This window comes from Trichomonascus vanleenenianus, assembly GCF_965637985.1.
Source record: "Trichomonascus vanleenenianus strain CLIB 3782 genome assembly, contig: TRVA0_029S, whole genome shotgun sequence".
In the NCBI taxonomy this organism is placed as follows: Eukaryota; Fungi; Ascomycota; class Dipodascomycetes; order Dipodascales; family Trichomonascaceae; genus Blastobotrys; species Blastobotrys vanleenenianus.
The window spans coordinates 138,593-163,483 of record NW_027481858.1 but is presented as its reverse complement, the minus strand read 5'-3'; the positions used below and the strand labels follow the sequence as shown (position 1 = coordinate 163,483).

The 24,891-nt window shown below is 47.3% G+C and overlaps 10 protein-coding genes across 10 annotated transcripts; 5 read left to right on the top strand and 5 right to left on the bottom strand.

The window, feature by feature from the left end:
• Positions 1-1,205: 1,205 nt before the first annotated feature.
• On the top strand, positions 1,206-2,084 carry TVP23 (Tvp23p; the record flags this gene model as incomplete). The annotated part of the gene is made up of 6 exons (XM_076685842.1): positions 1,206-1,208; positions 1,265-1,361; positions 1,419-1,464; positions 1,518-1,665; positions 1,733-1,849; positions 1,914-2,084. 6 exons carry the CDS (start codon positions 1,206-1,208, stop codon positions 2,082-2,084), a joined length of 582 nt encoding a protein of 193 aa, XP_076539977.1.
• Positions 2,085-3,269: 1,185 nt separating this feature from the next.
• On the top strand, positions 3,270-5,428 carry TRVA0_029S01486 (uncharacterized protein; the record flags this gene model as incomplete). The annotated part of the gene is made up of 2 exons (XM_076685841.1): positions 3,270-3,439; positions 3,496-5,428. 2 exons carry the CDS (start codon positions 3,270-3,272, stop codon positions 5,426-5,428), a joined length of 2,103 nt encoding a protein of 700 aa, XP_076539976.1.
• Positions 5,429-5,829: 401 nt separating this feature from the next.
• On the top strand, positions 5,830-6,600 carry TRVA0_029S01464 (uncharacterized protein; the record flags this gene model as incomplete). Its single annotated transcript, XM_076685840.1, has 1 exon — positions 5,830-6,600. One exon carries the CDS (start codon positions 5,830-5,832, stop codon positions 6,598-6,600), a length of 771 nt encoding a protein of 256 aa, XP_076539975.1.
• A 1,234-nt stretch (positions 6,601-7,834) lies between these two features.
• PHO85 (cyclin-dependent serine/threonine-protein kinase PHO85) lies at positions 7,835-8,905 on the bottom strand (the record flags this gene model as incomplete). Its single annotated transcript, XM_076685839.1, has 3 exons — positions 7,835-8,777; positions 8,825-8,833; positions 8,886-8,905. The coding sequence occupies 3 exons, from the start codon at positions 8,903-8,905 to the stop codon at positions 7,835-7,837; spliced, it is 972 nt and encodes a 323-aa protein (XP_076539974.1).
• Positions 8,906-9,201: 296 nt separating this feature from the next.
• Positions 9,202-10,734, top strand: TRM44 (tRNA (uracil) methyltransferase; the record flags this gene model as incomplete). Its single annotated transcript, XM_076685838.1, has 1 exon — positions 9,202-10,734. One exon carries the CDS (start codon positions 9,202-9,204, stop codon positions 10,732-10,734), a length of 1,533 nt encoding a protein of 510 aa, XP_076539973.1.
• A 320-nt stretch (positions 10,735-11,054) lies between these two features.
• Positions 11,055-13,040, bottom strand: NOP4 (mRNA-binding ribosome biosynthesis protein NOP4; the record flags this gene model as incomplete). Its single annotated transcript, XM_076685837.1, has 1 exon — positions 11,055-13,040. The coding sequence occupies one exon, from the start codon at positions 13,038-13,040 to the stop codon at positions 11,055-11,057; it is 1,986 nt and encodes a 661-aa protein (XP_076539972.1).
• A 421-nt stretch (positions 13,041-13,461) lies between these two features.
• TRVA0_029S01376 (cytochrome P450) lies at positions 13,462-14,949 on the bottom strand (the record flags this gene model as incomplete). The annotated part of the gene is made up of 1 exon (XM_076685836.1): positions 13,462-14,949. One exon carries the CDS (start codon positions 14,947-14,949, stop codon positions 13,462-13,464), a length of 1,488 nt encoding a protein of 495 aa, XP_076539971.1.
• A 441-nt stretch (positions 14,950-15,390) lies between these two features.
• CHL4 (Chl4p) lies at positions 15,391-16,653 on the top strand (the record flags this gene model as incomplete). The annotated part of the gene is made up of 1 exon (XM_076685835.1): positions 15,391-16,653. The coding sequence occupies one exon, from the start codon at positions 15,391-15,393 to the stop codon at positions 16,651-16,653; it is 1,263 nt and encodes a 420-aa protein (XP_076539970.1).
• A 205-nt stretch (positions 16,654-16,858) lies between these two features.
• Positions 16,859-19,333, bottom strand: VPS16 (tethering complex subunit VPS16; the record flags this gene model as incomplete). The annotated part of the gene is made up of 1 exon (XM_076685834.1): positions 16,859-19,333. One exon carries the CDS (start codon positions 19,331-19,333, stop codon positions 16,859-16,861), a length of 2,475 nt encoding a protein of 824 aa, XP_076539969.1.
• A 3,945-nt stretch (positions 19,334-23,278) lies between these two features.
• TRVA0_029S01310 (uncharacterized protein) lies at positions 23,279-24,298 on the bottom strand (the record flags this gene model as incomplete). The annotated part of the gene is made up of 1 exon (XM_076685833.1): positions 23,279-24,298. One exon carries the CDS (start codon positions 24,296-24,298, stop codon positions 23,279-23,281), a length of 1,020 nt encoding a protein of 339 aa, XP_076539968.1.
• Between the last annotated feature and the right edge of the window lie 593 nt (positions 24,299-24,891).

Here is a 24,891-nt window from a genome sequence, read left to right as displayed (position 1 = left end):
CTTTAGATACTGCAGGTCTTGTACCGGTAATTGATGGGCATCGCCTTATGTCTTGTAAACAAATCTCGAAGCAAGATTCTACTAGGCGTCAATGTTAGTTGTAGTTTTGGCTGTGCACCCTTATCCGACAGCTTTAACATATCGGTATACACGGAATTGATAGCGTGACTATACTGCGGTGAGTTACTGCTGATTGACATTGCGACATATCTTGCTAATAGGAGTGCCAGTGCTCATCTCAAGCACATTTACTCCAATTCTTTTCTATAATATAGGATTTTGATCTTCGAATCCAATCGACTTCAAAGCGTTAAAACTAGTTGAAAATCCCTCCGCGAAGCGGAGCTACGGGGGTTTGGGGGCTGGCCCCCAAGTCAATTAGAGAAGAGGAGCGTCCATGGGGGGACTGGATTTTTCTACGCTAGGTAGCTACGCGTTCTGCTGAAGCCTTTTACGGGCTCTGATATTGCCAAGTGAGCTGCATACCATAGCTTGACAGATGGCAACATTAAGCACCACTTAGAAAGCTCAATTAGCGTAACTGGTCTTAATCTGTCCCCCAGTTACACTACGTAGTGTACTAGCATAGCGGAGTGTATTCGAGGGCCAGCCCTCGAGCTCCCGTAGTTGGGGGCTCTGCCCCCCAAACCCCCATCGCAAATCAACCAAATCTTGTGGAGCAGAGTCCAGGCGGGTTTTGAGGGGGCTGATTAACTCTATAAGGAATGACGGTGGGGATGGACAATCGTTGATCTCTAATTAGTAAGGTTGGCTATCCAGATATGGACGCTTGAACTTTTTATGAAGCTACAATAGCACTATAGCGTAATACACACACTGCTGTATCCGAGGAATTCTGTACTTGGCAAAGTGGCCACCAAGGAAGTGGGTTCCATGGCTGAATGCGGGGTGTAAACTAAAGCAATATGGGAAGCTAGTTTCATTGACGTACTGCGGATTTTTGCTGCAATACCAGGCAGGTAGATACCGTGGAGATAATGGTATTTAACATCCAGGGAAGATCATAGTTGATTTTGTTTAAGAGCATTAATTTATAAAACTCCGCCGCATCTGTTGCGGCTGATTAACTTAATAGATACTTGACCATGTGTACTGGAGCTCCCGGTACTAGACACCTCACAACATCTCCAGGTATCGACTGTAAGAACGTCACATTCTGCATAAAATAACGCCCCAAACACGAGATGGTATGCAATTATGGCTTGAGATCACAAAACTATTGAGGCTAACGAGATAAATATAGTCTGATTCGGTTACTAATCAACCACGGTCACTTTTCCAGCGGCTTTCAGAGTCGTCGCACCCAATTGCATTACTCTTCTTCCTAGGGTTCCGGATAGGTGGGTAGACACCAAACGGTTGTCAGTGGTTCCATTGCTAATTGGGCGAAATATTAGGCGCGTTGCTGTCTTATCTTTTTGGGCTCCTATTTACCAGTAACTTGTAAGGGTTCCTCCTCTTTTTATGAGTAGTGAAATGTGGCTAACGCGTAATAGCGTCTTGGTTTTTATTCTAGTGGTTCTGCTACTGGCAGCTGACTTCTGGAATGTTAAAAACGTATCTGGACGGCTTCTGGTAGGACTGAGATGGTGGAATGAGTCGTCCCCTGATGGGAAGAGCATTTGGGTCTTTGAGACTGCTGATGTATGTGTTATTTTTGGATTAAAGGTCCAGATTAGACGGTTTGAAAAATTAATTCTAATGTGGCTAGCCCCAACGGTATATCAATCCAATTGACTCAAAGGTCTTTTGGCTCATGCTCTACGTGACCCCTGCCCTTTGGTGCGGCTTGGCGCTCTTGGCCATTTTGAAATTCGAATTCCTGTGGGTGAGTATTATTCCTTGAGCCACTTGAGAAAAGGATTCTGTGGAAACTGGCTAACAAATTTTAGTTGCTCCTCATTGGAATTGCTCTTATTTTGACCATTATCAATGCTCTTGCATTCAGCCGCTGCGACAAGTTCGGCAAGGCTAATTCGGTCGCAAATAACTTCCTAGGCAACGTTTCCAGCGGAATTGGCTCGCGAATGTTCTCTGGCATCACTAGCCGTTTCTTCCGTTAGGCAAAACACGTATATATAGCAGACGAGAGCGGGACGCGAGGGTGATCACAAATCACAAATCATTGTACCGCTACGTTCTTACAGTACATGCACCCAGTGAGTGCAGCAGCAGCAGCAGCAATACAGGCGCACCGAACACCCCCGCATTGCTGTAAGCACTACGCGGCTTCCTCCAAAGGGAGACAAGTTTTTCCGAAGCTGGCAGCGCTCGGATTTTCTCGCCGACTGTATAAGTCATATGTGAAGCCGAGAGGTTAAGACAGAATAAACGCTTCGAATATCCCGAATCGGCTGCCTGGATATATATTAAAACGGCGCTACAGAAAAGTGCGTACGTGGCCCCTCCCCCACCTCGTTCTCTCTCTCTCTTTCTCTCTTCGTTTCCCCTGATGACAACCTCTTGCATTTTGAAATTGATTCGCCAGAATCCAGAACGTTGAAATTGCTATACATATTTTATTATCTGCTACAGATTTGCTAAAAAATTGCTAAAAACTTGGCTATAATTAGCCTATTTTGCTGGTGTACCCACAAAACCTGTTCCTGGGAAAATCCCTATCCCCCCGCCTGCTCAATTTCATGCGCACTGGTCGGTTTTTAGCTGCATTCTTCCCCCCAGTAAGCTTCTCTTTTTTTTTTAAGGAGGCTTGTCGCATCGCCCACCCCGAAAGTGAGAGAGCAGCATTCGGAGAACACCCCCGCTTCCGAAAAACTCCCCTACCTGAATACGGTACGCCGAGTTCACAACAGCCCATTGCTCCAGATTGGAAAGTTTTGCGAGCAGAGCCCCTTGCAGAGCCTAAAAGCCGGTGTGCGGATATCCTACGAAGATTTCTCTGGGCGAAATTAGGCCTGTTAGAGATCGCAACTACCCATCCGGACGTTACGCCGGGCCATTCAGGTTTTTTGTATTTTTTTTAAAACCCCCGCTGGCGAACGACTTTGTATGCCGTTTCATCAAAACTTGCGCCAATAAAGCCAACGACAATAAGTGACGAGTCGACCTGTCAGAAAACGGGCCCGTCAAATAACCGCACGATAATAATATTCATTTAATACCGTTGGTATAGCCCATCACACGCCTGCTATACCGTTATACACTCCCCCAGAACCAAAGACCTTCAGCTGTTTATATTTTGGACAGAGGCGACCTTTTTAGTTCTTCAGCAGAGTTACCGCAAAACCATGGAGGGCCATTCAGGCCAGCAAAACGTTTCGCCGCGATCAAAGGCGAACGCCGAGGATGGCCTGGCTGCACTGCAGCTGCCGTTTCTCCAGGACCAGAGTAACCGGTTCCTATCCCAGGGAAAGGACTGGATCCAGCCAGGCGACCAGCCGGATACGAGCATATTTGAGTAAGTTTTTTCGAATCACTCTTCTTTTTTGTGTGGGTGGTACTAACTATTCGTAGCGACGTGGAGGCCTCTCCTATAGACTTTTTTGGCCATTATTCGGCCCATGCGCATACTCCGCTGCTCTTTCAGGGCGGACAGGTGCCCCAGGACATTCCTTCTTTCCATGCTACTCCACAGGGCTCTGGAATCGTTACGCCAGGGATGTCTACGCCGTACTTCAACAATGGAGAGATCAACCCGACCAGTGGCGACCGGCTAAACACGGACCAGAACTTTAACATGTTCCTTCAGTCTATTCAGAAGTCTCTTGATACGGGACGGGCCCATAGTGGATCGCCTGGTATGTGGGACACGCCAGGACAGTACAGTCACCAGGGCCTGCCCCACCAAGACCATGATGCTCCTATGACCCAAATGGACTTACATCAGCAGGTCCAGCAGCCTCAGCAAGAACAAGACCAACAGCTACATCAGCAGCCACAGCATGACGCGAATGGGACGCGACCCACAACCACGAACGGGAATGAAAGGAGTAAATCAGATAGTAGCGACGCAAAGAACGAGACTAAGAAGCGAGGGTTCACTGAAGAAGAGCTTCAAGAGTTCCTCAATACCAAGCAATTCCTCAACTTCTTGCCGGCAAAGGCCGAGACTCTCATATTCGACCACCGCGGAAATAAGTGCGAAATGGACCTTCAGGTCTCCCTGAGCGGGAACTTTTTCCTCAGTCAGCCTACAGGCCCCGCGGGGACAATTTCGTCCGACAATCCTACCCTGGAAGACCTTGAGAAGTACGAGCTTACGTTTTACCGGCGTAACCTGTTCCAGGTGCTAGCCACCATCTCCAACACACACAATGCTGTTTACGCGGCTAACAACAACAATCCTGCTCTCCGGTCGCGCATCCTCTCCTTGTCCATGGCAGTCACAGTCGATGGTAATGATGACAAGAAGCCCAAGATACTCCTGTACTGCCCGCCTAAGTCGGTCGTAGCCGAGCGCAAAGTTGAGCAGGAACCCGCGATCAAGCCAGTGCATCCTCGATCGAACATGTACTCCGAGGTCATTGACTGGAAAAGGCTGCAGTTCCGGACCGCCACAGCCCACAATGGGCGTAAGAAGCTGCAGAACTACTTTACGATCAACGTTTCGGTCTACGCAGAGCTCGAGAATGCCCAGCGGGTACGCGTTCTGACCGCCAATAGTTGGCCCATCGTTGTGCGAGGGCGTAACCCGCAGTTCTACTCAAAGCGCGACAATATCATGCTCTCAGATGGCAATCCAACCGCTCGAATGCCTCAGGCAGCCTCCTCGGGAGCTACGAAAATGATGCTGGACTCCCCTTCGTTTACTACGGGGTCCTCTTCTTCACCTCCGGCTTTGCCAACCAACGGCAATCGTACCTTTTCAGCTCCCAGTGTGACAACAGCAGGTAAAGGAGACGCAATGATGGCGCCTTTCAATGTTACGGACCTTTCTGTGCCCGACCGCCAGAACCAGCACGATATATCTGCCTGGGACCAGCCAAGTACGAGCCTGGATTACGGATACGGCGACTCTCCGTTCTCGCAAACTACTGGTGGGCCGTCGTCGCATGAGAATCCGCGTGAACACCACATGATGGTCTCTCACTCTCAACACGATCAACTTATTAACCGGCACCGCGGCCAGGAGTCCAAATCTCCGCCGGAAACAGGCCAGCGGCCGGCCAAAGTAAAGAAGGAATCCGATGATACTAACCAACCCGATGAGCCGCGCTCTCTACGTCAGATGATTCATGACAAGGAAGACCACGAAGACAGCTCCATGTTTAACGTCAAGACGAACGAAATGGATTATGAATACTTCCCAATGCCGCTGAACTACTGGCTTCCTCCTGTGGAGGTTGTTTACAGGCCCCATGCCATTCACCACCCACTCAAATTCCCGCAGGGCAAGACGAAGAAGCTTGCAGATAGTTCGAAACGATACTTCACGTCGATTGAGTGAACTTTTTTTTTATTTTCTCTTGTACAACTAGTCTAGTTTATTTATTTCTTCCACGTACCGTACATCTCCGCGTAGCGGAGCCCTAGGGGGGGACCAGTCCCCCCAATTGTATGAAAGTAGAGTTGATGTATTCGAGGGCCAGCCCTCGAGCTCCCGTAGTTGGGGGCTCTGCCCCCAAACCCCCGTCTTTTAGCCTTGGATCAGCAACCCGGTATATTGGGGTTGGGGTACCTGCGGCTCACGCGATGTGGCTAAGCCCCACGAGCCGCACTGAGAGTGGGACATTGATCACGTGACCACGGATCAAAATTAGGCTCTCGAAAGCGAAGCGTCCTGATAAGGAGGAAGAGTTCATGGCAAAGCGCTGCGTTCTGTCTGGCTGACATTTATCCCCACAAGCTATGGGGTTTATTGGAGGCGGGAAGCAGTCACGTAAGCGGCGCGTCCCCGAAACCGGCAACAGTTTTGTCGTCAAGAAGTCGCGGCCTGACCCCATCACTGCCAGTGGAAGAAGCATATCATGCCATACCAGGCAGATGTTGACCCTGGAGCATCTCCCTAACGAGATCCTGCACCCGATTTTTGTGTATTCGGGCAATTTTGATCTCCCGATGGTGTCTAGGGTGCTCAACATGAAGCTTTCCGGGAGCCCGGTACTGAAATACGAGATGATCCGGCGGTATATGACTGATAGTTGCAAAATCCCCGTCTCGGTATGTACTAGACGGTTTGTGACTAAAGATCTGCTTACTCTATTAGGAATCAATGAGTTTGTGGACAGATATGCATCGGAATTGCCCAAGATTCCGCGGAGATTGGAGAAAGGTGAGCTCACCGAGCGGAAGCAAGAGATCATAGCCTATATGCTTGTATGTGGCTGCGTAGCAGGCGATGGTCCGAGGCTGGTATACTCGGCATTGTTACAGGGACTAGAGGAATTCGTAAGGGTTTTGGTTGAGAAGGGGGTGGTTATCAACCATGAGGTATTAGAGTATGCTGCAGGCCATGACGTTGCTCTGCTTAACTTTTTCGTCAAGTACGCGCATTTAGAGACGGCAATTGGCGACGATGTTGCATTTTGGAAGTTCCTTATCGGTACTGAGAACCTAGAAGTCATAAACATGTTACGGTCCTACGGCATATCTCCACCTTATTCGGCACTGAACTTTTAAAGACTAACTTATTTATTTATAATAGAGCACCAATCCCTCGGCGAAGCCGAGCTACGGGGGTTTGGGGGCTGGCCCCCAAGTTAATTGAAGTAGTGGAATGTGCATGGGGGGACAAGTCCCCCCAAACCCCCCTGGGGCTCCGCTGCGCGGAGAAATCTCCAAGTTTCACAGATTCCTACAATCTCTCAGTGCAGCCGAGCTAAGGGGGGCTGGCCCTTCAAGTCAATTAAAGCCACGGGGTGTTTATGGGGGACCTGGCTCCCCAAGCATCCCTGGGGCCGGCAAATAGCATAGAGCTTGATACACTCGCAAGAGAGTTACGAATTTAAGTTAACGCTGGCTAGTGTAACTTAGAGCTATGATAATCTGTATCTTCCGCTCCAAAAATATAAATAGGGTAGCAATTCTCCTTTGGTATCCTCTTTTCTCCTCGTGGCCCATCGAAGCCACCGGTTTCATAAATCGATCAAAGTTAAGCTTGACGATACCCGCCAACGTATTGATAATGGTTCCGAATGGATTGTCCACATAACGCTGTGGATATGGTGCATTAAGCAAGGGGACATTCTCTCGAAGTCCAGGGGAAAAGCCAACAGTCATAAGGCTCCCATGGAGCATGGCTACAATGTAATAACGTAGCATAAATATTAAGCAGTTGAGTGCTTTAACTTGCAATATGTGGCATATATGTCATTGACACATTTGAAATGCGTAGAATACCAGTAGATAATGCGTGTTAAGATGGGATTAACCCGTGTAACTAGCCAATTACTGATGTAGTGCTTAAATGAGTTTTACTTCGAATGGAAAAAGGGGACGAATTCTGGCGAGAGATAGCCCGCAACTAAGCCTATTATGGCATAGTGCGATTAGTCGCCACTGGATTGAGTTCCATAAATTATTACTTGCAGGTCGAATTGAGCTTGCACAATACACACTGGTACCATAGAGTTTGAGATTAGTACTCCGCTACGGGAAGTATTCCAAATTTCACAGATTCCTACAATCTCTCGGCGAAGCCGAGCTAAAGGGGTTTGGGGGCTGGCCCCCAAGTCAATCGAAGCAGTGGAGTGTTGGTCCCCCCAAACCACCCCTGGGGCTCCGCTACGCGGAGAAAATTTCACAGCTTCGTACAATCTCTCGGCGAAGCCGAGCTACGGGGGTTTGGGGGTTGGCCCCCAAGTCAATTGAAGCGGAGTATAATGATTCCCAATTCCTGCTATGTTTCTACTGGTTAATAACTGGCTACACCGGCGTAATCTGGCGCATTGAAGGCGGCTTGGGTCAGCTGCGCCACGGACACTCCAGGGGTGTTAAGATCAGCAAACCAAGGGTGCTGGAGCGCCTGCCGCGCGGTGATTCTGTTCTCTGGTCGCATCTGTAGAAGCAGAACAAGTAGCTCCAGAGCCATGGGCTCAATCTGCGGCACAATAGCCCTCAAGTCTTGTGGGGCGTAAATAGGGAACTTGTGATGGAAGTTAGGTAGGGACGAAACGCCGGGCCACGTCTGTTCGTTTGGAGTGCCCATAACGTTGAAGATCTTCAACAGCTGGTCCTCATTCGAGGTACCCGGGAACAGCGGTCTCCCAGTAAACATCTCAGCAAGAATACACCCGGCGGACCAAATATCAATAGAGGTAGAGTAAGTTCGCGAGCCAAGCAGCACATCCGGAGCTCTGTACCAAAGCGTAACCACCTCGTTCGAGAACGTGTTTACAGGAATGCCAAACGCTCGGGCCAGACCAAAATCAGCCAACTTCAACTGGCCCTTGTTATTAATAAGCAGATTTTGAGGCTTCAGGTCTCGATGAAGCACTCGGTTATCATGACAGAACATGATACCGCACAGCAGCTGGTACATGAACAGCTTAACCTGACGTGGCGGGAGAGCACCCTTGTTGGCTCCTTTCTGACCATTTGTCTCCATATACTTCTTGAGATCCTTGTCCATGTATTCAAACACCAAGTTCAGCTTGTTTTCGGTGTGAATGACGTCGTACAGGGTGACAATGTTCTCATGTTTCAACTCCTTCATGAGCGAGATCTCTCGGATCGCCGTGGACGGCGTGCCTTCATCACTATCTAGGTTGATTTCCTTCAATGCAACAAGCTGGCCTGTGGTTCTATTACGCCCTTTATACACAGTGGCATAGGTGCCCTCGCCAAGCTTCTCCAGCCTATCCTATGGGTTAGTCTTTACCCGGAAGTGGTGGGAAACACGTACTGTTGGAACCTGTTTACTTCAAGTTAGCAATCTTCAATATATCCGAAGTCTGTCCACTTACTGCGACGAAGTACTACTCATCTCTCTCTCTCTCTCTCTCTTTACTCCAGGTTAGTCCTGCAATCGGAAGTTGTCCACTGTTCGCGTGGTAATGTGTGGTTGACGCATTTTGGTGTGCAGTTCACGTGATTCAAAAGTCACGTGCATTACGCGCCGCATAATATGCGGCTTAATTTTTTATTTTACATAATTACGTGGTTAAGTGAAAAATTAACTTCTTCGACATGCCGTCCCCTCAGATGAGATTCAAATCTACCTACGTATTAAGACAGATAAACCTCTTTAAACAGCTACGAGTTAGGAGAAAGGTTTAAATAATGCCCGCTAGAGCGACTGCTTCGCCTTCGTTTGAGTGTAAGGATATCCGTGCCGAAGAGAGTATACTAGGGGATAAATGGGAGGCCGTGTACTCCTGCGCGACCGAGTGCTCTGGCGAACACTTCCGCAAGGCGATGATGAACATTATTAGACAGCCGAACGTCAATTCTACTGTCATATTGCGGGCCGATATCCTCACAGAAGATGTGTACTCCCGGGACACCAACGAAGTACAGCATCTTATTCCAGAAGGGTCGGTTGACGTACCCGAGATTGATCCAGAAACTATGCCTCTGACTGTAAATCCCGATGATACTGCTCCACGAAGAGTCGAAATGGGCCCGCTAGGGGATCATTTGGACGTGAGCTTTGTGCGGCGTATTGTCCCGCGAAATCCTCGCAGAGATGCCGTAACGAACCAGACCTGCCTCGTGTATAGCGGGAAGGAAGGAGAGGATACCTGTATTGTTGTATACATCACCCACATTGATGCAATCGACCAGTGCCCTTACTACCTTCCTCCAGCCAGGGGAGTAGCCATTGCGTACCATAAGAATGAGCTTTCTGTGCATTACTTGCTGTTTGACGGCTCGCACGAAGATCAACTGCCTGTAAAAGAGCGTGACAGCACTGAACGGGGGTTGAGAATTGCATATAGACTGCTCCAGACATCTCACAAGCATTCGAAGGGTGTTATGGAGGGGTACAAAAAACGGGTCAACCACGATGTTGTCGTTGACAAGGTTGGATTCCAGGACACGTACATTCTTCTCAAGCAGAAATATGCAAAGACGCTGGTCGCCAATTGGGCCGAGAGTACTGATCCAAATAAGCATGTGTTTGAGGACTTGTCCATTGCAGCTTTCCTCATCCAACTGTGGAAGCAGACATATGATAGCAAGGACATCTTTGAATTCCTTGATCTTGGCTGCGGTAATGGCCTATTGGTGCATATCCTGCTCCAGGAGGGCTATAAGGGGTATGGTATAGACGTGCGAGCACGAAAGTCTTGGAGTGTATATGGAGAGGAAACGGCAGAGTGCCTTAAAGAACAGGTGGTAATCCCGAAGTCGATTCTCGATCCGACGAGGCCAGAGCATCAGAAGCTTCTGTCTGATCCATTTGTCAATGTGCTGGATGATGAAGAAATGCCGAAGAATACATTCCTTATTGGGAACCATTCTGATGAGCTGACGGTGTGGATACCACTGTTCAATAGACCGTTCATGGTGATTCCATGCTGCTCACATGCATTGAACGGAACCAAGCACAGGTATCCAGCCAAATCTCCAGAAAACAAATCGGGTTATGCTGCTTTGGTTGACCATGTAGAGTTTATTGCCGAGAAGGTTGGCTGGAAGGTTGAAAAAGAGCGGCTTCGAATTCCCAGCACCAGGAATGCTGCTGTTATTGGCCGTGAGAAGCTGCACAATGATGTTTCCATAGCCCAGGCTATTGCTGACGAGGGAGGAGCAGAAGGATGGGCTAAGAATACAATGGCTCTGCGAAGCAAGAAGCCTAGAGACCACTAGAATCCGTTATTTTTTTGGTACCTACTAATAGATATTTATTTTTTTCACGTTAGCGAACGACATTTCCAGTATCATACGGGCAGGCAACAATATAGTAACATAGCTGTGTAATGATCAATGACCTCGGCGAAGCGGAGCTAAGGGGGTTTGGGGGCTGGCCCCCAAGTTCAATTGAAGAAGTGGTTAACAATGGGGGGACCAGTCCCCCCAAACCCCCCTGAGGCTCCGCTTCGCGGAGAGATCTTGCAATGATCAATGAGCTAAGAATAATTGTCTTTTTAGTTAATTGTAAAACGGCAGAATAGGTAATATATTACAGATTATTTCTTGGCTCGCTTGGCTTTTCGCTTGTGGGCAATGATCTTCCGCACTTTTTCCTTTTCAGAATTGACCTTCTGCTTCTTGTCAGCTCGTTTCTTCTCCTCCTCCTCCTTCTTCTGCTGCTCTTCGACCTCCCGCTTTCGCTTAAAGCTCTGTCGGGTCTTGTGCTCCTGATCCCGTCGACGCTTCACCACCTGGGCGTTCTCAATTGCAAACTCAACAATAAGCCGTCGTCCGGTGGCGTCCTTCTCGATATTCTTAGTCTCTTCTTCCTCCAGCCCAGCCACAATCTCGTCTCGAGTGACAAGATGGGCGTTGAGCCAACGCAGGCCCATCAACGCAGTTCGATGGTCCCGGAACTCAATGAAACCGTACCCTCGGCTTCGACCGATGTCGCCAGACTCCTTCTGCTCCCGGATAACTTTAGTCTGCTTGACGACGCCATGCTTAGATTTTGGCTTGTCAAAGTCCTGAGCCGCCTTTTTCGACCGCAGGACTTCTTCCTTAGTTAATGGCTGGCGCTTGCCCTCCTTGACGTCCTTGGCGAATTCTACAACAGCCTTTCGGCCCAACTGTTTGAACGCCTTGGCATTCATCGACCGCGGAACGTTTCGAACTGCTAGACGCGTCAAACTCAGATGCAAACTTGGGTTGCCCTCAAGTTGCTTCTTTCTCAGCTTGTACGATGACTCTCGCATGTCCTTCTCTGCCGCAGTCATATTGGCCCCCAGTTTCGAGTCGGAGCTGATTCTACCCTCATTGAGCAGGAAAACATTTCGCTTGTCTTTCTTTTCGGGTTCTTTTCCGAGCAACACAGCTCGTTGTTTAGCGCTCGATTCGGCAAGCTTATTTGCAGTATCTCGCTCAACCGCCCTTGCAATGGACAAGATTCGTCCTTCAAAGACATATCGTGGGTCGGCATCGTCAGCAATCAGTACGGAGGAGCCGGTCTGAGCATTGGAAGGAGCGCCAGCTACACAAGCATCGCGGTCTTCTTCCTTGTAGAAGGCCACGAAAGCAGTTCCCTTTGGCTGGTTGAGGGTTCTGTCCATGACCGGAAGAGCGTAGCGAATACCGCCGAATTGCTTGAAGTGCTCTTTCAGTGTCTCCTCCGTGGCATCGTATGGGATATTTCGGACGAAAATGGTATGATTATTTGATGCGGGTCGATATCGTGGTTTATCGTCTTCCTCTTCATCATCTTCCTCCTCATCTTCGTCTTCTTCATCCTCATCATCGTCCTCATCTTCATCCTCATCTTCATCGTCATCGTCCTCATTCTCATCTTCAGCTTCGCTCGCATCTTCGACATCCTCCTCATCAACATCCTCCTCATCAACATTCATCGAATCTTCATCATCCTCGCTCTCGCTCTCTTCGTCATCCTCGCCATCCTGAGAATCCTTATTCAACCACTTTTCCTTCTGAATTGCGAAATCAACGGCAACTGGTCGTCCAGCAATCTTCAAGTCCTTCGATCCCTCAACAGCCCTGATGGCATGTGCATGCTTCATCATCGTAACAAATGCAAAGCCCGCCATCTTTCCGCCCGGCTTTCTTGGAATATACGCATTTTCAACCTTGCCATACTTGGAGAAAATCTGTTCCAGCTCTGATGGGTTTCGCACACCCCATGGTAGGTTTCGAATGATAAGTCTTGGCCTTCGTTTCTCCACAGTCTTTACTTCCTTGGGCTCTTTCTCTTCATCCTTGCCGCCTCGGGTTCGCGGCTTGGCGAACTCAATCTTAAGTCTTCGATTTTTGAACTGAGTCTTCTTAGCTTTCTCCAATGCCTGCTGAGCCTCGTCCGCATCGGCAAAACTGACAAAACCGAAGCCTTTACATTCATTAGTGCCCGGGTGGGTCACAACTACGGCATGCCTGACTGGAGCAAACTCGGAGAAGAAGTCAGTGAGCTCCTGGTTAGTAGCATCGCTTGGAAGGCTCTGAACAAAGAGCTCTTTCCGTGTAACCGATTCGCTCATTTTTTTTTATATCTGTCGGTTATCGCTTTCTTGATCTCTGATTTCCAAATTTTTCAGTTTTATCAGAATATTTTTTGCCGGCCCGGGAAATGTCTCAGATGCAGTGTGCGGCGCACCAAAGCCGATCGATTAATTCTTGTAAAGACACACCGAACTGTTCAAAAGTTGAAGGCTTAGCTTTAATTCGCAAAGTTACTTTATATGCTTGTTATTATATTATTAGGTAACAGCTGCTATTGGCGTCAATGGCCAAATTGTAGCACTGTGTAGTTTCCGTTTCGTTGTAGACGATTCTTTTGACATGATTTCATGTCAGGGTATTGCATGGGAAGCTTCTAATGATGACCACATTATTATGAGTATAATAGGTTCTGATAAGATAAAACGGAACATAACAACTGAGGATAAAATACGTATAAAGCTATGCTAATTGTCTTTCCTCGAATATCAACGGACATTTATGGCCTACTGGATGTGTAGTATATTTATCCGCAAAAACCATATCTTCGTCGTTAAATCCAGGGGCAATAGAAGTTGAGTAGAGCCTGTAGATAGAAGCAGTAATGAGCTTGATTTCCTGCAGGGCCAGGTTCAACCCAACACACATACGGACACCTGCACCAAAGGCCATAAAACTCTTGTTCATCATTCTCAACTGCTCTGGAGAAGATTCAAACCATCGCTCAGGCTTAAACGCGTAAGGATCTGGGAAGACATTCTGGTCCCTGTGCATCGTATAGGGCTGCATAGAGACAATTGTGCCTCCCGGAATCGTGATGTTTAGTGAATGCACTGGCATGCCAGTAGGAGGCACAGTACGTGGCTCGGCGCCAGGAATCGCCGAATATAATCTAAGAGTCTCCATGACAACGCCATTGAGATACGGTAAGCTGTCAACGACTTTATATGGAATTGTTTCGTGCTCCATTTTGGATGGTGACCCAAAGGTTTCAACAAGCTCCTCTTGAAGTCTTTGCTGGATCTCCGGGAACAGCGACAAGTGATATGTTAAGTAAGAAAGAGTAACACCAGTAGTCTCATGGCCAGCGGCAGTGTGATCCTGAACCTCCGCGGCGGCATGGAGGCCAGTAACACCCGAAGTATCAAGTTGCTCAAGCACAGTTCCTGGCTGAAGTGGTTCAGAGAGCCGAGCCAGAGTCCGAGCTTTCGTCCAGGCTGCAGTAGTGGTGACAGCAATTTTAGTTTCCTTATCCAGCGCCCAGCTGTAGAACCGTGGCATTAGAGTAGTCCAGAACCACATGGCAGACTGAAGACGATAATGGACAATCATGGACCAATTATGCGTTTCGAGATAGTTAGTGCCGTTGCCTTCGCCGAGTAAGAAAGAGGTGACAGTGTCCATCGCTAGAGCATGGAAAATGTTATACACATCCACTACGTCGTTCTTGGAAAGTTCACGTTCCTTGGCAATACAGGCAACGGCGTTGGAAATTCGCTTTTGCGTCATGGCCTCAACCGTTGAAGAGCAGACGGTAGACTTAGAGTATGCCTGGGTCATGACCTTGCGCCGCTTAATATGCCGGTCCTTGACAAGAGTCGCAAACATGTTAATTGACCCATAGGCGCCGAATTGAGCATAGAACGTCGACTTGTCGTAATTCCCGACGTATATTGTCCTGACAAAGGTTGGATCCGACACAGAGATCTCGTTCGGCGACAGCCGGACAACGGGTCCATACTTCCGGTGTAGGTCATCCACGAGCCTAATTCGCTGCTCGCTCCAGGTTTTGTAGAGAATCCAAGCAGATGAAAACTGGGCGATCCATGGGCCAGGAACATTCTTCAATTTTCCGAAGAAAAGTGGGTATAGAATGAAATATGTGACTATACCCGTCACTGCCAAAGTGACCGGATAATCAAAGCTTGATTTGAGAATATCAAGCAACATTATGGGTATTCAAATCAACAATTTGCTATAGGTAACTCCAATAGTTTTCAATTCGTGTAATATTTATACAATCCAATGTGCGTATCGGAGAACTCGCGAGCCTTATCACAGGTACACATCTGCATATGCAGCTCTTAATTCGTCACTGACCAATAATAAAGCCCCAATTAGTGAATCCACTCTGAAAATAAGAAGCCAATATATATATTAGTCAATAATTTCCATAACGAATAAAATAGAGCAAATCGGTGGATTGAAACTTGGCATTTCCCCGGTTTTATATATACCAAGCACCGAAGGTGGGGATCCGCGCCGGGGTTCGAACCCCCGACTTGTCCCACTATCCCCATATGTTATCTGTCGGCTCCAGTTAACATATGAGGAAGGCGCATAGTGAATGGTTTATCAGTAAAGTAAATTTCGACCTATTAGAGCATCGTGATGCCAATAGAAGACCTTATCCTACCCCACACGTTTATCCATGCAGACTTGTCTGCGCACGGGACGTCGCAGCTCAAGAAGTTCTCGATCCAGGAAATTTTCACCTTTGCTATATCATGGCTTAACGAGCCAAGCATATGTCCGTACTACTCGGACGCAAAAGGCGAGGATCTGGCAAAGAAGCTGGGGCAAATTGTCGACTCTAAGCAGTCGCGCATTCAGTTCCTCGTTAATTCAATCTGGTCCCGGGGTCTGAACCTCTATCAGGTAGCGGACATCGATACACAGCTGATTTCACGGGAGAAAGTCCTGACTACATGGACCCATTTCACATTCCACCTGGGTTCTGGTGAATTATTTGTGCCGGTCCTCGAACCTGCTATGCTTGTAAAAGGACTAGAGCGTGCTATGTATCCTATGATCCTGGGGCATATATTTGTCACCTCGACTTCAGACATGGGCATGATTTTTATTAGATTTCAAACGTTCAATCCGCGTCCCAAGAAGTCTGGCCCCTTGGTTCCTCATAGGCCGTTGTACATTGCACTTCCGGCCTCTTCACCGCATGTTTTTATGAGTTCAAATGACCCGTCTTTACTAAGATCAGCGAGACTGGCACTCCGTACGGTTGTAACGACTCCTGGGAGGCCCGTTGTGCTGTCTACCAACTCAGAGATACCATTTAGGTCTCTGAATAGCTTTGCAGTGCTGAAAGGCGCGTCTAGACACGCCTCTGCACTGGGTAAATGGGCCGATTATGCTAAGGGAAGGTATGATGCTTCTCCATTGGCTGCGTCGCATACTGCTGTTAACGAGCAGAAAGCCACGAATGAGCCGCCTAAGGTTGCTGCTCCTTCTTCAGTGCCGCTGTCTCAAAATCCTGATTTCCTTAAGGCAATAAGCGTGTCAGGAAACAAGTTAATGGACACGTTGAATAGTGACGCTACTCCTTCCCCCAGCGAGAGGCAGCGCATTGCTAATATCAAGTTCTACGGGCACGCTTCTCTTAATCCCGGAGACGCTGAAACTCACATTCCAGTGTCGGTGTTTCAAGCAAAAATTAACGAACCGGTTGAAAACTCCTCAAGGGCTCCCCTGGTTACTATTGAATTTGAAGGGTCCGATGTTTTTGGTGGACTTCATGAGCTAGCAGTCAATGAAGCGAACATTGTGGACGTTAATCGCATTCCTAGCTGGTTGACTGGCGAGAACAGCAATACAACTTCAGGGAAGGTCCGCAATGGTAATTTCGAGCCACTCTAGCCCGTATGTATACCTTTATTTATTGTGAATGCCATAATACGCCTCGCATAATAGCTTGCGTGAAGTTTGCGAACCTAGATGGGAGCACTATCAGTTCAATGAAATCCTAGTAAAATTAGGAATGTAATCTATTAAATATCGTTAGCATTTCAAGTTCGCACACATTATCTCAATGTTTATATACCAGTTCAGTTCAATCCTTGAGTTATTTCAGCGTGGACAACATTGTATCAATCTCGGACTGAATTGTTGGAGTGGTATTTTCCCTCAAAGATTGAAGTAGGGTAGCATCTTTGCCCTTGAGGGCCTCATGGGCAGCCTGCCGTATGTCACCTACCGTAACATACATCTCTACCCGTTTGGTATAAGGTACGCTAGTGCAATGCGAGATATACCGAGCAGCTTGCTGTTTGCTACCAGCCTGAAGTGTCTGGTTGTAAAACGGCTCATAGCCGATTGGAGACTTCTTAGATGTGGCGAACTTGTACAGTGTATCCCAGTCCCGTCTCGAAACCAGCGCCTTGAGGCGAAGCCACCAGAACCGCTTGTCAGGTACCTTAAACTCTTCTTTAACTTTGGTCGCTCGAGGGACCTGGGCCATGCGTAACAGAGCTTCTATAGTCGCTGAAAGAGTAAGACCCACAAAGGGATGTTCATAGTCCTTTTCCAGCCGATCTTGGAGTCGCAAAAGCCTCATGTGTTCGTCTACTGCCTTAGCTTCAAATGAATGGGATTTAACTTCCGCATAGAGATGCTTGGACTCTTCCAGGAGATCAAGCTTGCGGCCGTCGTTTGCGTCCACAAGAGCCTGTCGGTACCTAAGCTGAGCACTGTCACTGCGGCGGTCATCCTGGTAGTAAAAGTTTTCCAGAAGTGTTTCATCGTCGCAAATGAGTTCAAAGCACTTAGATGCCATTGGAGAGCCGTTAATCATTTTGAAAAACTTCGCCAAAGGCAGTGACTGCTGCAAGGAAGAGAGGATGAAAACAAGGAGGTTCATGTTATACGACTTGACAGCTGCTTCCAAGGCGAGTTCCTCCTCCTTCATGTCAAGAAGCAATGGGACCTGCTTCTCAGGACGAGGCTCGTAGGCAATTAAAGTCACAGCCAACTGTAAACGACCTTCATTGTAGGCTGTGCGGGCGATTTCTTCGTACGAGATGCCCGCCACAGGCTTCAACTTGTCGATAATCTCCTTGCAAACCCGCTCGTCGTCCTCGGTACTAAGGCGGATCTTTGCGCTGGCCCAGTGGACGTATACTTTTTCAGTAGGCAGTTTCAGGAGTTCACAACACTTAAATGCCAGTTGATGCATATTTCTCATCAGGAGGCGGTCAATGAGGTTAGCAGGACCCAGCTCCTTAAGCTGGAAATAGTCTAGCAGTATACCCACCTCGAATCGTCTCACACTGTTCAAAACACGCAAATAATCACACATCTGGACAAATGGATCGCTGTCGTAAGGCACATGAATGGCAGCTTTGCCGAAAGAAGCAGCCTTGAGCAGCTTCTTCTGCCAGTACGGTTCAAACTCGTACCCAGCAGCAGCAATACAAATATCTACGGCTTCCGGTAGCCGGTCTGCGATTATCAGCAAGTTCTCGTCGGCCTTGGGGGATTTTCTATCAATCTGGTCCACACAGTCTCTGAGAATTGCTGCCGGAGAAGTCGACCCTAGTCGGAAGATGTCAACCACCATGTCAGGCACTCGACTCACAAGGTCGTGCTTTTCATTTGTCAGCACCCTCATGCCGTCAACCTCAGTAAACACCTTGACGCTGTTATCAAACAACAACGGCAATGAGTGGCCATTCGGCCCAACCAAGGTGATCTCATCATCGCCGACGAGTCCTACTGCATCATTTCCGCACCACACTAGCTCTCCGCTACTATCTTCCGCGGAATAGTTTGAAATTGCTCTTGATGCGTCGGCGAGCCCGACCACAGTCAATCTGCCCGATTTTTCTAAAAACGCAGCCAATTGACCGTTTGGACTAACGCAGATTTTGTCTACGACCCGTTCTACGGGCAATTCAGACTTGGCACGACACTGGCTAGAGTCAATATGGAATATTCCGTCCGCGGTAGCTACGAGCAGCTCAAAATGCTGACTAAGATTGTATTCCTGGGGCACAATACCCCATCCGCGGACATTTCTGTCCACGCCTTCTGTTGGTAAGTCGGCTAGCACTTTGGCATTTGGCTCTCGGTAGTTTGTTAGGGACACAAATCGGTTATTTGCCAGCAAAGCAACAAACCCGGTCCGCCAAAACCGACATGCGACAACTCCATTAATCTCCGCGGCCCTACCCAGCGACACCTGGAAGAAATTACCGCCAAAGTCGTAGTACACTCTGACATTACCGCTTTCCGACACGACAACAAGCTGCTCCAATTCGTTCCATCCAAAGCCCCGGATACGGCCATTGTCCCATGGAATGGTATGCTGGAGCACTCCTGCGCCATTATAAATGTAAATCTTGGTCTGTCTAGACTCGGCGCCTCTATACTGGCCAACAACGCTGGGGTCTCGATACATGGCAATGGCTCCCCCGCAAACGGCTGAGGCGACAATGTACCCGGATACATCATCAATGTCCCACAGCATGGAGTATCCTTCGAAAGTCCGATAGAAGCTGTCGTGGAGCTTGTCCCACGACAGCGCCGGGTTCGGGGGCATCTCTAATCTGCTATTATCTCTCTGCCTGCCTGGTATGTGAACCTCTGATGGTGAACCCCCTCGATTCACCGCTGCCATCACCACGGTCGGCTTAAGAAAGTCCCAACGCTTGCGCGCGCACAAACATCACGAAAAAATATACTTCTGAGCCGCAGCTGTTGCGGCGCTTCAATTCTGGAAGACCTGAATTACTGTTATTAGTGCGAGTTTTTACCGGGGTTTAGTGCAAAAGCTGGAGACTGCGATTTGACCTGCTTATAAAAAAATAAACTTGCCATGTATGTGAATGATTCTACTGGGCTCTATTCGATATGATTGTCCCAAATCACCGGGTCAAATTTCACCGTATCGTGGATTGATCACTTCTCGGTACCTCGACTGCGATAAGATAGATCCAGAATATAAAAAAGATGGCCGAGACGCGTAAATTAGACTATGTTACGCTTATATCCGCCGATGGATTTGAGTTTGTTATCCCACGCCAGGCTGCCCTCGTTTCAAGTACTCTAAGCGCAATGGTCGAGTCGCCACACTTTAAGGAAGGCCAAAAGGGCCGTATTGAACTGCACGAAATTTCAGGGATTGTTCTGGAGAAGGTATGCGAATACCTATGCTATAATTGGAAATATAAGGACGAGGTTGACGTTGCTGATTTTGATATCCCGCCTGAAATGGCCCTTGAATTGCTCGTCGCAGCTGATTTCCTTGATACATGATCCTACTACACCTAGGTATTCTCGGTGTTACCGTTATTTATAGCAGAAGAGGGATGGATTTGTATGTTGTTTACGAATTTATGATTGCATGTATCCGCGGTGCTTTTCACCCATTTGTCCACATTGTGAAGATGTTGCTTATTCGACGGTAAGATCATAAAAAGCTCTGTTCTTGGTTCTGAAACAAAAGAAAGTAGAGTACCAGGTACAGAGAATCAATGAGTGCAGAGGGAACGGGTTGAGCCAATTGTACCATTGTCACCTCAATAGCTATATGACTACATCGCTGTACGAGGTACGAAGGTGCGTAGAGCCGAAATGACAAGACTTACCTAATACACTGTTAATAATCATCATTTGGTAACCTCGTAATGTCAGGTAATAATAGCAGCTAATACGTTCTTAAAGCCCGCTGCCTAGGGCAATGGAGGACCTATCTGAATGCATGGAGCTTATAGTTAAAAAGGAAATTTCCTCAGCGGCGGTCCACTGATAGCACGAAAGGAAACCCACTCGACATAGCAGTAGTATTATTGATGTACACACATTCAATTCTATAAAGTAGTTTTAACAAACGAAGACACTACTTTCTCTTTCTCTCTCCCATTCTTCAATTAGGACCCGTTCTCTGTAACCTTTTCCCCTGTCTCTTCCATTGGTCTCTATATTCCCCAGTTTCAACAGCTTTCTTCCTTTTTACCCGTTGTCGTATTTCAGGTGGGGCGCATTTCTTACTGCCAGAATACCTAGCCACTCTTGTAGCCTTATTCAGCCCCGTAGCCTCCTTTGATAGATAAGCATCGTACAATGGACTCCCATATTTTTCTTGCAGCCATTCTTGCCAGGGCCAGTCAACAAACTCGGCAAAGCCACGAATTTCGAATTCGCCCTCTTCCCATTTCTGCATTACACCCTCCATTCCCGGATATGGCTCGATTAGTGGCAAGGGGTGTTCGATATCAGAACCGAGTAATGAGCCATTGAAACACCCCCAGATGACAATACGAGTATCACTTTCGTTAACAAGAATAACATAACTGGGGAAAATAGACTCGCTGATTCCAACACCTTTTTTGTCAAACTCATGCTCGGTCTCAATGACTTTCTCCATTAAGGTCTTTCTCTGTTCTTGTCCAAGTCGTTTTGGTTTTAACTTGTCTAGACTGTGCCTTTAACATATTCCCTCAAAATTAAGCGGATTTCACGGTGCTGACCCTTACGACTACCCTCTAGCGGAATTTTCATGGTATACGATCCATAATACTTAGGAATTGACTTACCTTGACAGTCTTTCAAAAGCTTGTAGCTAGCATCGGTGCGGGAGTAGTCCATATCAGCTGCGATTGATGGGTCGAGTTTATCATAAGAAAGAGGATCGAATATTTCAGCGACAATTTCATCTTTCCCAGCTTCTTCGTCTATGAGCGACGCGTCAGCTGAGATAACGCGGGCCACAAATAGGCGCTGTCTATTCCAGGTCGGTGGCGCGAGTTCTCCAAGGAGCTTAATTACTATCTCCTCTTCGCCATCCTGGCCTGGGAGTGGTGGCCAATGAACGACGGTACCTAATGAGGACCTTTTTCTCTCCCGTTTCGTGAGGTCAGGAATATTCTTCATATTCCAGAACCGTATGTTAGTAACATCCGGGCTGGGTGGAATATGGCTGCGAATAGCAAACTTCTCCATAAGTGGAAAGCATTGCCATTGGATGTCCTCGTCATCACTCATTTTCTCACGACAGAATTAAAAAGAGAGAGAGAACAAGAGAGAGTGTGTGTGTGAGAGACTGATTGAGATTGTGCGATAGAAATAGAGAAAGTGAGGCTCTTTACCTTTAAAGTAAAACTCTAACCCAATCAAAGAGGCAATATAGACGCCCCAAACGAAAGTAGTTTCACCATTAATTATGCATATTACCATAACAATTTGAACTTGCCTTAATGGAGTCTGGCACAGCGTTCCCCCGCAATTTGATCAATACGATAGCGCTTCTAAAAAGGACATTAGACAGGGATGATTGAGCGTATTCAGCTGGCCAGTCGAAAAAGGTTTAAGACCAATTGAATCAACCCGCACCGATCGATTAATTGCTACGCGTTCTAAAAAAATCGAGTGAGCGCATCATGGAGTGGCTGTTGTTTATGAGAAACCCGTTAATCCCACGTTGACAGTACCAATACGGTAGTATGTAGTATTGGTAGCGCACCAAATTGAAGTGACTTGAATGAGCTGTTTCCTTGCCTTTTTCTAGCCAAATGCGATATTTGCTACGTCTCAATGAGTGGATACCGGATGTTTTCTCGACTTCCCTAGAATCAGAGTCTGCACAGAGATTGTCGCCTATCTTCTCTAGGCTGGAGATATCGTGATGAGTGCCACCGTTCATATTTATTTATTTCTTAATTATTTTTTTTCCTCTTCCCTTTCGGTAGATCCAAACTGTGGTCCGTTATACCTGCTCTTCACAAATCAATAGCAAACTGCAAGTAGCGGGGGATCCACCCGCAACCGGGCCTTCATTTGTACCAAAAAATGTGTACAATAGTGCTAGTACAGCCGTACATTCAGGGGACAGCAATGAAGCTGGAGCCTTGAGAGCGCATTCTGGCGCAAGCCATACCGGGAAAGAGCGATGCTCTACACGCTGGAGGGACTGGCCAAGCATAGTGCAAAAGTAAAAGAAAAAGTCCACTTTCATCTTTGCGCTGAGGGGAATGGGTAACCACAGACTTCCACACTACCACATTTCCACACGCACACACAAAATGTTTTAACTCAAATTTAAATAACATCTAAAATTTGTTTGTCCCGATCTACTGGGCCGGCTACCGATAGTACTAGTCGCCAGGGACAGGGGCCGTTACCTGCAGAGGATCGGAGAAACTACTCTCCCAAGATTAAAACTTCAGACATTGTAAAAGGGATCGACAGTGGTGGTGTGCCAGCGCAGCCACCGTTGGGATGCAGCCCTCGAGTTCATTTTTTCGAGTCCATTCTTTTGTGCCGAGAAGAGTCGATTATTCGAATGAATACCAATTACAACTACCGCTAAACTGTTACAGCAAGTCATAAATATATAAAAGAATGGTAAGTTACTACGGGTGCTTGTGCTACGTCGACTAAAGCAAATTCTCAATACATTACCATTGGTACCTATAGTACACTGTAATATGAGTTAGCAAGGATCCTCTAAATCTTATCATTGACGTCACTGTTCTCCTAATCAAGATCACCACTGAGCTTCTCCGTCTTCATCGCTGCTCTCCTCAAGAAAATCAACATAATCAACATCACTACTGCGATCATTTAGATCTTCTCCGTCGTCATCGCTGCTCTCTTCATAATCACTGCTCTCGTCGTCATCACTTTCGATGTTTGTGTGACGATGTCCACTGTCGTCACTGCTACTAGATGAACTTTGAATCTCCCTATCGCTCTTAAAATCATGCCTCTCTACTACTTTGAAATCTTCCCCAAGCAAGCCACAATGTTGAAGGCCAAGCCCTTGTATTCCCAGATAGCCAAGTTTAAACGTTTTTCCGCGTGCACAGTTATCACAGTTATCTTTGGTAATAAAAGCGACGGCAGGATTTTTGTCCTCGTTTAAAAATGGGTTAAAATCGATCAAGATTGATGTCGACCCGTCTGATACGAAGGCATGTGGAACGCGAGCTTTTCTGACATATCTCTCAACTTGGTTGACTCTCACGAAAATATTTCTGCGTATTCTAAACTCGTTGTTCCCCATCGGTATTAGAGATTCTGCATCAAGAGCCAGGCTACCTGGCGTCTTGTATTCACCGATTGAATATGACCGGCGCTCGCCCATTTCTTCCATGCGATAAGTGGTGAACAGATCAGGTCGGTAGCGATTGTGCTTTTCCAGTGCGACGTCTTGGCTGCACTCAAGCAGACATTTACTGGGTCGTATTACCTCTTCCATAATTAGCTGCAAAGGGTCTATCACTTTGGAAAAGAGAGTTGATCTCAGCGATGCTTCGCCACGAATATGATATCTGGCGGGAAATGGAATGTCGTCGATTTTCTTCCTACTGTAAGGTGCTGCTATCTTTGATCCAATGTCAGTGAAATAAGAAGGGTTCACTTCAGTGACTCGCTTTACGCGGAACTTTTTTTTTAGTCCAGTTTTCCTGGAAAAGCGTGCGTTGGTATTCACAAACGTGAAGTCGAGATTTGCAATATCCGTTTCAAGGAAGTCAGAGACGTTAGTGTCCGAAGAAAAAGGCATTTCGGGTTATGTTGGCAGATGGAATAACACTATTGAAGTGGTAAGAAAAAATACGAAGCAGTTCATAACAAATAATTCTTGATTAAGGTCTGAGCTAACGCTAAGGAAGACTGTGTATAGACATTTGGCTTCAACAGCCGGCTCAATAAAAACATTAAAATACAATCAATGGCAAAACATTAAGTAGACCAGTCCACAAAGATGACGCGGATTCCCTCAGTAATCTGACAATGGGGAGAAACCACTATCTCTGCCAAGCACCGCTGTAAACATATTTTTATGAGTAGATAATAGATTCTGGTACATGTAATATATAAAAAAAATAAACGCAGTACCGAGATCAATGGGGGAAACCCCATATAAACATCATCTTGGTCACGCGCAGCAGTTTTGCGAAATGTAAGCTCAATTCTACCATAGGCTCTCTTAGCAGCACCGCATTTGCGCGCCGTGGGGATTGATCCCACCCCCCTTATGTGGATATCTATTTTAGTGATCTCTCTGGCCTCGTCCTCAACATGAAGCCAATGGAATGAATGAATGAATGAATAAAAATCTATTAGCGTAGCCTAAGGCCAGAGGACCCCGTTACA